The following is a 13,310-nucleotide window of genomic DNA, read 5'->3' as shown; positions in this document are numbered from 1 at the left end:
AAAAAAATTCTCTCCGGCACCAGTGATTTAAACCCGGGTTTTCACCTCTACGTGCTGACGCTCTATCCACTAAGCCACACCGGATTCCCATCCCGATGTCGGATTGAATCCTCTCAGTTTAAATTCCATCTCTTGGGTTCCCTCTAGTGGCCTACCCTCATGCACTGCGTCATAGATATATGACAGTGGCACAATGTCCATACATGTGCAGAGGTGCACTCGTTATGAGTCACTAAGTGGTCGGGATCCGACGGAGTAAGCGCCGTCTCAAATCACTAGGTGATTCTTTTTCGCATATCATTTATATTATTATGATGTACCGAAGTACATATGATATTTCCGTGCAGAAATTTTGCGTCATCATATGATCCCGGTGTCGGAGAGAATTTTTCTCAGTTCCAGTCAGCTTTCATCATATGATGACGCAGAATTTCTGCAAGGAAATATCATATGTAGGCCTACTTCGGTACATCATAATACCGTAATATATAAATTTTCCAAGTTCCAGTTATAACATACTGCTCATGCTCAGTAAGCATGTTATAATAGGTGGTCCATATTTTGTTTCTGGTCTGTACACAATTACAATTATCACAATTCTTAAACGTATTAATAATCCCTGCATTCGTCGATTATACTGGCTATCTGGAAAGCGACGAACGCCATCTGCGGAATTATTGTTGACCGGGGTGCGAGAAGAATATCTTGAAGCAGAAGATATAGTATGCTGTCGTCGACACAGAAGTCCTTGCTTGTAATTACTTCTTTCATTTTCGGAGAGGAAAAAATTGCACGGACTTATATCAAGAGAACGTATTGAGTTTTTATCTTCAAATGCCACCTGCGAAAATAATCTCCTCACCTCGAAGGAAGAATAACAACCATTGTCGTAAAATAATCGTAACGTATGTAATTTCACCACGCGCCTCTAGCAGTCTTTTATGGCACTGACTGGCGTTTCGTCTCACGTGACTTGAATTTTTATAAAGCTTCATTGTTCTTCCCGGGTGAGCTACACTTAGAGCGATAAAAATAAAGGAAAGTTTGACATTCTTACGTAATGAATCACACGCGAATAATAGAACAATAAGAGAAAGGCGAATGGAGACAGTGTTGATTCCAGTACCGAACAAAAAAATAATGCCAAGAAATGTTAGGAGTTCAGAACTATCAGTCCAATATCGCACTCGGCGAAGATTCTCCTGCGAATACTGAATCGACGTTTATATTCTAAGATGGAAGAATAGTTGGAAGAAGAGCAGTTTGGCTTTAGAAAGGGAAAAGGTACGAGAGTTGCAATTGGACTGCTACGGACAATCGGCGAAAGATATCTAGAGAAGAATAAAGAAGCGTATGTAGTATTCGTGGAACTAGAAAAGGCTTTTGACAGAGTGGATTGGAATAAACTGATGGGGATCCTAAAGAAAATATGTGTGGATTGGAAAGAGAAAAGGCTGTTCAGTAACCTTTATATGAAACAACGCGTGGAAGTCAGGATAAGAGAAGAAATGTCAGAAGGAAGTGAAATTGGGAAAGATGTACTTCAAGGATATCCTTTCTCAGCTACTCTATTCAACATCTACTTGGAGGATTTAGTAAAGAACTGTCTTCAGAACATGAAAGGAGTGGTAGTAGGAGGAAGAAGAATAAAGTGCGTAAGATTTTCTGATGACATGGTGTTGTTAGCACAATAGGAAATGATACTGGAGCTAAATGACAGCTAAACCCTCCATAAACTTTTCATCGGACTCTAGAGGGCCGCGGCCCCCTGATTGAGAAAAAAAATATTTGTCGTATTACAATCATATGAATTGTAAGTGCATATTTATATATCACATATATTTCACGGAATTTTCTGCATATTTAAATGTAGTCCTATAGTTTAATATTAAAGTTTGTACAGCATACCTGGGTTCTGTTATTAATTTTAAAATAAATCAAGAATTATTATTACTTCTGACAAGGTCGTAATTAATTACTTCTGGTTACATTCTATTCATCATAATATCTTCTTATCACCCGCTGTAAAGAGAAAGTGTCGTGATGGTGCAAAAATATTTGAGAGAGTTTCATGGAAATACACTTCCCTGCTAATGAAGGAGCGGACTATTCATCCATTTAATTCCGTTCAGCGATTTATCCTAAACTATGGACGGATTTATTTCATATTTCATGTAGGTGAGCCAATTCATTAGACATGATGCACATTAAATACAAATAGGCTCTATTCATAATAAAAATAAATGGGTCTATATTAAAAGTTAAAGTCGGCCTCGGTAGCGTAGTTGGTATAGCGCTGGCTTTCTGTGCTCGAGGTTGCGGGTTCGATCCCGGTCCAGGTCGATGGCATTTAAGTGTGCTTAAATGCGACAGGCTCATGTCAGTAGATTTACTGGCATGTAGAAGAACTCCTGCGAGACAAAATTCCGGTGACGCTGATCTCTAGTTGCGAGCGTCGTTAAATAAACCATAATTTAATTTAATTAAAAGTTAATATAAAATTACGATTTACTCAAAATTAGTTTTAACATAAATTTCTTATTTGATCTCACTTAAAATGAAGTGATAAAACAAAGGGTAACCTACAGACTGTGTATTTCCAAGGACAACAGTTTCGGAGAAATTAATGGCTACCTACACAGAGATATAGAAGTGCTTATCGGGCGACACATGGAGCATTCCTAAGAACTTCAGCCAATTAGTCTTTTTGTGCACATCGGATGGAATGAATTGAGTGCCGATTGTGCTGCTCGCCTAAGCCGGCTCCACAATCCGCCACACTACACATTCTTCTCTAGCCCTCATTTCTGCATACCATATCTCTGGTAGTAGTCTGCCATACTTCACATTGTAGAACCAGAAGTCGTCTGAAAGTCACTATTAATGACATCTGCTAATCTTTAGACAAATCGCGAGGAACACGCAATGTGACAGAGGAGCGATTCGACGTCACACAAACACAAATGACATAGAGACACTGTATATTCCTGTAAATTGTAGTTTCCTGTAACATAATACACTTCAAAATTATGTGTCCATATCTTGTTACAGGCCTAAATATTATAAAATACGAAGAACATCATTTGGTGTAAGTCCCTTTCACACACTCTCAGGTCCTTTTCACTCAGTCACTTAGCTGTAAAGCCGTTTAGTATTTCCTTTGCATTTTCAGGCGAACATAATTTTTCGCTTGGTTATTTAATGACACTGTATGAACTAGTAGATTATTTAGCGTTGTTGGAATTGGTGATAGCGAAATGAGGCTGAGGATTCGCCATAGATTATCTGATATTCACCCTACACTTTCGCTTTCACGGCAATGATTGTAACATTATGGGCGTGAGTAAATCACGTAATTTAAATATCATTACAAACCACCAACAAATTTTAGTATTTCCAACAATTTTAAATGCTAATTTTTATAAAGAGAAACACAATATTATAAGCCAAACAATATGCGAATAGCTACCTGATGTAAATTTGTGGAAAATTTACTACTTAAACCGTAGAATTTACAAATGATACAAGTTATTTCTTAGTTAGAGTTATAATGCAGAAAATGTACGATTAAAATGTACAAACAGAAAGTATGTGTTATTTTAATGATATATTTTAACGATTACGCAGACCTTCAGTGTGTGACTCAACTCACCGGCCGTGACCGGAGGAGAACATCACAAGGGAAGCTGGGAGTGGGGATGTATTGGAACTGTGTTGAACAGGCTAAAGGCTGACCATTCAGCTACCGCAGGAGTTAATACATGTATAGTGATCCGTTAATGTTTTTATGAAGCTTGTACTGTAGACGTTATCAGTTCAGAAGCTGGCGAATAGGGGCGTGGTTTCAAGTAGCTTTGGAGTGAGTAACAATTGATGCATTCCTTTTGCATTCTTCACAGGGCCGGTGAGATCAGTCCAGTATAAAAAGTACTGCCGCTACTATGAGAAGAATATTATTTTAACATACTCTGACGACTGCTTGCATTACAGTTTTCAAAATAAAATTGGAATTGTGCGGCAACAATTCGATGTGAAAATTTCAGTTATTACGTAGTCATGCACTGGCACAACTTACTGGAAACATTTAATGACGGAAAGTATGGCTTAATATAAATAAACTTGCCAATAATCAGTGATATTGAATAATAAACCCATTCATTCTGACTGTAGTAGCTATGTACCTAGAATAAATCCAGCGGTATACATCCCAGAACCAAGTGCCGGGTCAAGAAACTCGAAAACCAAAAACGATTCGTAGCTCCAAGCAAAGGAGCGGGCCACCCCCATGACCCCAGCAGCTATACAGGTTACCACCAGGGCAGTTCTACGTCCAAATCTGGAAGGCAGAAGAAGGAAACAATCAATGGAGTAATCTGGCACATTGGGAAACAAAATTTTTGTGACTTCAAGTCATAATGCAAGTAAATTTTAGAAATAAGGGTTTTCAGATTTGTGAGGAACGAAAAATGTATTGTCTCTGCTCGAATAAACCTTAAATACTCGTAGAAAATGCACTGCTTCATTGATTGGTTGAGTAATTGACCAAAATCCAAATACTCGTAGCAGAATGAGTTGGTACTTTCACTGTAATATTAATACAATTTCAAAAACTGAAACACGTTACGATAGACGACGAAATTCATAACTTATTTAAATGTAATTATTGGCATTAGAAATATTTAGCAACCGGCAAAGCTCGGGCGGTAGAGCGTTTGCCTGTTAATTCGGGGGTTGCGCTCGGGCGTGGGTTCGATTCCCAATGAGTACTTGGTTGGGTTTCTTCCGAAGTTTTCCCCAACCATACGGCGAATGGCAGGTAATCTGTGTTGAATCCTCGGCCTCATCTCGCCAAATACATCTCGCTATCACCAATTCTATCGACGCTAAATAATCCAGTAGATGATACAGCGTCGTTAAATAATCAAGTAAAAACAAATATTTCATAAAAAAAAATCGAAAAAAAAATACAGAAAATCCACAACATACGAGATTAAAACACTCCTCGTAGCTTATTTGGCTGAGCGCCTGGCTTGTGACCAACAAGGACCCGAGTTCAACTCTCTGCGATAGTAGATTTGTATTAGTGATGCACAAAGCAAAGGTTGTGAGGATTTTTCTTGGGATTCTTCCGTTTTTCTGCCCTCATTTCACCAATGCTATCCACAGTTCCCTCTTCATTATTATCTCTGGCTAAAATATTATGGTAGCATTTGTGTTTGCGTGACGCCGAATCGATCCCTCGCCATGTTGGGTGATCCTCGCGGTTTGTCTCAAGACTAGTTTATGACAATGGTGGTGTATTCTATGACTCATAACTTTACATAAGAGACGCCGGAATCCAAAAGGTTCCTTCCTTCTCCTGACGAGGACATGGCGACTCATAAATCTATGAGGTACGGCAGACCACCACCAGAGGTTTGGTATACGTATTCGTTGGCTGAAAAGGAATGTATAGTGTGGCGAATAGTGGAGCCGTCTTATCCGAGCAGTATACTCGATACGCAACTCATTTCATCACGGGTGCACGAAACGTTTATTTGGGATAAGTGCTTAAGAATAGGCCTACGCCTAGTTCTTTAAAACGGAATTACATTTCGAAAGTGCGATGTAATTCGAGTTAGTCGTAAGTCGGGAAGTGTAGGTCTAGAGCAGCAATCAGTAGAACACTGCACCCTCGGGCTAGGGTCTCTTACTCGCGGGCAAGACACTGCTCTAGCGTGCATTCGTGGCTGCTGGTGGGTATGCTGTTTCCCTATCTCTTGTGCACGACGAAGCATATTTCCTTAACCTCCATGCACTCCATCCATTTCAGCGAGTGCTGACGACCACTGATCTAGAGCATAGAGTAGGCCTATAGAGTACAGTATGCTGGGAATCATATATACTGTACAAAATATTAAGTCAAATTCAAATAATTGTTACTTAAAATGTCCTATAACATATTAATAACTTGTGAAGGCTCTATGTAGCCATCGTTGTAAGTCTGACGGTAGTAAGTTAAGGCTTGTATGTATATTTTTTAGTTTTTACGTAGGGGTTTGGAGGAAATAGACATGGGATTTATAATCGAGAGAGGCTGCGGGAATAAGCAACATGGATGGTGGAAAGCCAAGAAACGTCTGAAGGATATAGGCAAATAACACAAGGAGAATGTAAGAATGTAGGAATAAAGTTGCTCTAAGATCCAATCGATGGTCAAAACAAATTGGGGAACAGAGTTATATCTCTATGGAGGAAGCAAAGAGGGCAGGCTGGGCTTAGCCTGGTTTCCTCTAGGAGCATGGAGGGCATTTAAAATTGTCAACGAAGAAGGGACGAAAATATGTCCTCTTTGCGGTAGGGATGATGAGACATCGCATCATATTTTGTCGGAGTGTGAAGCCGCAGAAACTCTGAGGAAACGATACCTGCGAGAAAGCATGCCCCAACGAAACAAGAAGGTTGCGGAAGAAAGGAGCGAGACTAACCTTTAATTTGTAAATTTCGAACCAATTATAAGAGCAACGTTTTAAATGCACGTTGATAATATTGATGTTGTTGTTGATTATGACAATTGTATTAGTATTCTGGTTATATTCAGTTGTTTTCGGTGGTCTGTTACCACGGTTACTGTTGTATCCTAAATACTACTACTACTACTACTACTACTACTACTACTACTACTACTACTACTACTAATAATAATAATAATAATAATAATAATGAAAATTATGATAATATTATTAGTTTTATATAACCTGGCATAGTTGTCACAGGGCCTTCTCTAACACTCAACCAGGACTAAAACTATGATGCAAAAGACATTACAAATATACCAAATATAGTAGGCTACACCAAAAATTGAAAAAGATAATCATAATACAATGTCAACAATAAGTCAATAGAAATGAGACATATGTAACATATAGAAATTTAGAAAAAACAATAAAATGCTAACAATGAAAATGAATTAGACATATACAATGTATAGAAATATGAAGAAATAAAAAAATAGAATAAAAATAAAAATATAGTGAAGAACAGAGCATACAATAAACACAATTTTAGGTACACATACAAAAAGGAAAGTTATGATAATACGTAGCACGAGTTCTCACATGATAGACATAACATGATAGACATTATTGGGAAAAATAATTAAACAGAAAACAAATAAAATAAATATCACTAGAATATCTAAATGTAGAGAATATATGGAAACATATAACAATTGTCATAATATTAAGTTAGCTTGGCAACTCGTCATAAGATAATTTATAACTTAGATTTAAAAAATTTCAAGGTACGGCAGTCCTTCACTTCCGGCGGCAGAGAGTTCCAGTGACGAGAAGTAGTAATAGTGAAGGATGAGAAATACGGAGATGATGCGTGGATTCAAACGCAGTAAGAACGATGAATTCTTAGCGATTTACATTAAACTTAGCACACTTTCTTTCGGGATACACTTGAGAAAAACCTTATAAAAGAACCCACTCGATATAATCGGTAAAGTAAAGGTCACATATTTCATGTTGAGATTGTAGACATCTATGCAGGATAACGTGTCGTGAGGTCACAGAAGCCTCTAAAGAACAAATAAAAATAGAAACTGTAAGGTCAGTCATGAGAAACTTATATATTACAGTGTATCTTTGGCTCAATAGAGAGCAGAGCCTCCAAATAAACGAAGTTCTATGGTGTCCTCAGTAAGACCACTAGCTCTAAAGATCGTTGCTGGAAATTATAAACTATAAGATCAGTCATAAGAAACTTATATACTACAGTCTATCTGGGGCTCAATAGAGAGCAAATTTTCCAAATAAACAAAGTTCTATGGTGGCCTCAGTAAGACCACCAGCTCTAAAGATCGTTGCTGAAAAATAGAAGCTATGAGGCCAGTCATAAGAATCTTATATACTATAGCGTATCTGGGATTCAGTAGAGAGCAGATCCTCCAAACAAACCAAGTTCTATGGTGGCCTCAGTAAGACCACTAAGTCTAAATATCGTGTCTGAAAAATAGAGATTATAAGGCCAGTCATAGGAATCTTATATACTACAGCGTATCTGGGATTCAATACAGAGCAGATCCTCCAAACAAACCGAATTCTATGGTGGCCTCAGTAAGATCACTAAGTCTAAAGATCGTGGCTGGAAAAAAGAATCTATAAGGTCAGTCATAAGAAACTTACATAATTACTATTGTATGTCTGAGATTCGATACAGACCAGTTCTATGGTGACTTCAGTAAGATCACTAAGTCTAAAAACCGTTGATATAAAATATAAACTATAAGATCAGTCATAAGAAAACTTATATAGTATTGTGTATCTAAGGCTCGACAGAGAGAAGATCCTCAGTAAGACCACTATCTCTAAACATAGTTGCTGTAGAATAAAAACTATAAGATCAGTCATAAGAAACTTATCCTATTACAGTGTGTCTGGGGCTCGACAGAGAGCAGGTCTTTGGTGACTTCAGTAAGCTCATTAGGTCTAAAGATCGTTGATGTATAATAGAAACTGTAAGATCAGTCATTAGAAACTTACATACCATTGTGTATCTGGTGCTCAATAGAGAGTAGATCCTCCAAATAAACAAAGTTCTATGGTGACCTCAATAAGATCACTAGTTCTAAAGATCTTTGCTGGAAAATAGAAACCATAAGGTCAGTCATAAGAAACTTACATACTACAGTGTATCTTGGGCTCAATAGAGAGCAGATCATCCAAACAAACCAAGTTCTATGGTGGCCTCAGTAAGACCATTAAGTCTAAAGAAACTATAAGGTCAGTCATAAGAAACTTACATAATACAGTGGGTCGATGAAAAGCAGTTCTATGGTGACTTCAGTAAGATCACTAGGTCTAAAGATCGTTGATATAAAATAGAAACTATGAAATCAGTCATAAGAAACTTATATACTATTGTGTACCTGGGGCTCGACAGAGAGCAGATCCTCCAAACAGAGTTCCATTATAGCCTCAGTAAGACCTTTAGATTTTTAAGTTACGGTTTATTTAACAACGCTCGCAACTGCAGAGTTATATCAGCGTCGCCGGTGTGCCGGAATTTTGTCTCGCAGGAGTTCTTTTACATGCCAGTAAATCTACTGACATGAGTCTGTCGCATTTAATCACACTTAAATGCCATCGACCTGGGCTGGTATCGAACCCGCAACCTTGAGCACGGAAGGCCAGCGGTATATCGACTATGCTACCCAGGTCGACAAGACCACTGGGTATAAAGATCGTTGACGTAAAATAGAAACTGTAAGGTCAGTCATAAGAAACTTACGTATATATTACAATGTGTCTGGGGCTCGATAGAGAGCAATTCTATGGTGACTTCAGTAAGGTCACTAGGTCTTAAGATCGTTGATGTAAAATAGAAACTATAAGATCAGTTATAAGAAACTTATATACTATTGTGTATTTGGGGCACGACAGACATAGAGTTCTATGGTAGCCTCAGTAAGACCACTAGATCTAAAGATTGTTGCTGTAAAATAGAAACTATTAGATTAGTCATAAGAAACTTATATACTACAGTGTATCTGGGGCTCAATAGAGAGGAGATCCTCCAAATAAACAAAGTTCTGTGGTGACCTTAGTAAGACCACTAAGGCCCGATTGTATAAACCATTTAATCTTAGATCAGAGGTTAAATTGATCCTTGTTTCAGCTGAACTTGGAATTTTGTGTTGTATAAAGTCTAATCTGAGATTAATTTTTCTCAAACTAAAGTCAACTTTGACTGAAGAAATTTCTCCGATTAAGTCAGATGATACAAGTTCAGTTATTTCTTTTCTGTTTGAAATATACGAGTGACAGATTGTGCGAATAAAATATCCATTATTATTAATATTAATAGATATGTTAGGTACATTTGTATATATTTCTTTCAATTTCTTGCCTTAATACACAAACATTCTTATATTTTATAAGGCTCTATCGTGTTCAGCAGTATCAAATAACATAACCTATAATTATATTATGTTTATAACAACCATTAATTATTAATGGATATAAATGTTCAATTAACTGTGTTACTAAACGAAAATGTTCATTTTATAAAGCTTTATTATGTTTAGCAGTATCAAACACCATAACATAACAACTTGGAGAACAGTCCACCTTCTTCTTATTGTCCGCCATTATTTACATTGCACAAAAAACCCAGTGTCTCCAACAGAGTGTAATACGGAAAGTCGCCAAAAAGTAGTTGTAAAGTCGCTACATTTCTCATTATCAACAAAGAAAGATTAAATTTTGTCACTATGGGGTGCTAAAAAGGTCACTAAATCCCTATTTAAGCAATATAAAAGTTAAAAGAAATTGTTGTTGAAAAAGAGTTAAAGCCGCTAGATTGGCAACACTGAACAAACCTGTATAACATGGTCCGCGCATCACGTATTTCACCTGTTTATGCGATGTTGCCAAATCCTTTTCACGTGAACTTAGATTGCATTTGAACCAAGGTAATTTGATCGCAGAAAAGTTTTATACAATAGAAGAAGTGTCTGAACTCGGTTCACTTTTCAATCTTCGATCAAAGTTGATCTTTAGTCAGGGAGTTTTATACAATTGGGCCTAAGTGTGAACATGGTTGCTGGGATAAAACCTAGTACAACACGCAGTATGCACATAACTATTTTATTTATTGCATTTTTAGTTCATTCCTATAGTTCTTGACGAATAAAGAAAGAACAATTTTCCAATGTGTAAGACGAGCACCAAGACGTCATCCTAGTTTCACAATACAAGAACTATTACGACAAGAATTTATCCAATGTCACTCTTACTAGTTTTGTTATTGGGTCCGAATTGCGTGGTTTAAACTGTGGCAGAAGGCTATAGAATTTAACTTGGAACAAAAATCGTTAGACTAGCTTCTTTCGAAATGACAGTAAAGCTTAAAGACCCAAATCGCAAATTACTAGACGTGTAACAATTCTATCCCTGAGTTAAAAGGGTTCCGGGAATAATAATCGGCTGCCTTATTCTTGTCTATTTTCTTCTTCGCGCTGTAAGATATCTCTTCAAGGCGTCAGACTTTGATATCACAGCAGCCTCTGATGCAGTTCACTGGCTTCCGTACATAAAAACTTGCTGCTCACCCCAAAGTAGATCTAAATCTGTTTGACTCTCGTGTTGTACTTATGCTGTACTGATATCGTGTGAAACAAACATGTGAGGAAGCATTAGGAGATAAATTTTCAAGACAGGAACTTATCGACATGTAACTCACTGTCAGGGCTAGGTTAGCAACAGCTGAACTATTGATCCTAGTAACTAACTGTACCTTGCTCATGTTCCCTGTATCTGCTGATCATGAATTCGATTACATCATAAGAGGGTTGCGTGACACGTGCAATCGAATGATCGACTTGCATTAATTATTTCAGATAATTGTTATCTCTGAAGTGTGTGTCTAATCTAATAAAATATTTTTCTGTCTCTAATTCTCAGCCGATTAATGTCGATTAAAAGATAGGATGGAGAGATAAGTTGTGTGTAAGATTTATGGATGAATGATTTCACTTAGTTAATATCTAGCAATTCATATGCAGACTAAAACTCGTACAGATATCTACAACGAGAGCAAGACAAACAATATGCGGCGCAATAGATGAGATCGGCGCGGCCGTACAATTAAATTTTGTTAGAGATACATATATTTCAAAATAACGCATAATGCTACATCTAACTAAACATAAATTTTATTAACAATATCATATTACACACAGATGAATTGGAACAATATGCTGATACAGAGATTTTTCAAGCAATAGTAATGTATGGTAGGTATCTGAATTCATATTTCGTATCTGAAATTATTACATAACAGCATATGGTCTTGGTGAGTCAATAAAGTCACTGCATTTTTTCTGCAAAACAGAATTAAATGATATTGCTTTACAGTTGATATTACTCTTATGGCTTTTAAGGAACCTGGAGGTTCATTGCCGTCCTCACATAAACCCGCCATCAGTCCCTATCCTAAGCAAGCTTAATCCAGTCTCTACAATATATCCCACCTCCCTCAAATCCATTTTAATATTATCCTCCTATCTACGTCTCGGACTCCCCAAAGGTCTTATTCCCTTCGGCTTCCCAACTAACACTCTATATGCATTTCTGGATTCACCCATACGTGCTACATGCCCTGCCCATCTCAAACGTCTGGATTTAATATTCCTTATTATGTCAGGTGAAGAATATAATGCGTGTAGTTCTGCGTTGTGTAACTTTATCCATTCTCTTCTAACTTCACCCCTCTTAGCTCCAAATGTTTTCCTAAGTACCTTATTCTCGAATACCCTTAACCTCTGTTTCTCTGTCCAAGTGAGAGTCCAAATTTCACAACCATACAGAAGAACCGGTAATATAACTTTTTATAAATTCTAATTTCAGCTTTATCGAGAGCAGGCTGGATGATAAAAGCTTCTCAACCGAATAATAACACGCATTTCCCATATTTATTCTATGTTTAATTTCCTCTCGAGTGCCATTTAAATTTGTAACTGTTGCTCCAAGGTACTTCAATTTTTCTACCTTTTTAAATTTCCAGTTTTTATATTTCCATTTCGTACTATGTTCTGGTCAGGAGACATAACCATATACTTTATTTTTTCGGGGTTTACTTCCAAACCTATCTCCTTACTTGCTTCAAGCAAAATTTCCGTGTTTTCCCTAATCAAGCTGGAGAAAAACAACTTTAACAGAGACAGTGGACTCCAGCTCAGTCAGGCATGGACACCGGCCTTAGACCAACTTAGGCCCTCTTACAATCAAGGTCATGAAGATCACGGACCGAGGACGGCAACCGATTCCAACCGGCGGAATAGGGCTCGCCGCCCGCCAAACTTCACGCAGGAATCCCGGGAGGGGCGGAGCTTACGAGGGATGACGATTCCCGGCCCCGGATTGGCCGATCCGCCAACCAATCCCGTTTCACCTGAGACAGCCTAACATCTATATAACCTTTCGACTTTCTGTTCGGACATCACTTCCCTGAAGATGGCTGCAGAGATAGCAGTCGAAAGCTTGGAGCATTCCAAAATCTTAACTCGGCTGATATCCCGCGAAAACATATTAGCGTTTTCCCTAATCGTCTGTGGATTTTCTCCTAACACATTCACGTCATCCGCATAAACAAGCAGCTGATGTAATCCATTCAATTGGTAAGTGCTACGGTTTAGTATTCCTATATTAGTAAATCTGGACTTTTTATTTTTAAATTTGTAACCTTAACTTCAAAAGAATTTTTATTAAACAATAGAAGAATCCAAAGTCAATTAAAGCTAATTACGCCTATTAGAGTAAACA

At 37.6% G+C, this 13,310-nt stretch overlaps 1 protein-coding gene across 3 annotated transcripts in view; it reads right to left on the bottom strand.

The window, feature by feature from the left end:
• The window catches only part of LOC138705840 (organic cation transporter protein-like), a 106,341-nt gene that overhangs the window by 28,655 nt on the left and 64,376 nt on the right, over positions 1-13,310 (bottom strand). For all 3 annotated transcript variants that reach the window (XM_069834518.1, XM_069834516.1, XM_069834517.1), the window contains exon 5: positions 4,182-4,336. In XM_069834518.1, the coding sequence (XP_069690619.1) occupies positions 4,182-4,336 (155 nt within the window). The remainder of the gene's footprint in view (positions 1-4,181; positions 4,337-13,310) is intronic.

The sequence above is a fragment of the Periplaneta americana genome, chromosome 9, assembly GCF_040183065.1.
Source record: "Periplaneta americana isolate PAMFEO1 chromosome 9, P.americana_PAMFEO1_priV1, whole genome shotgun sequence".
NCBI lineage: Eukaryota > Metazoa > Arthropoda > Insecta > Blattodea > Blattidae > Periplaneta > Periplaneta americana.
This window is presented reverse-complemented; position numbering and strand designations above follow the sequence as displayed.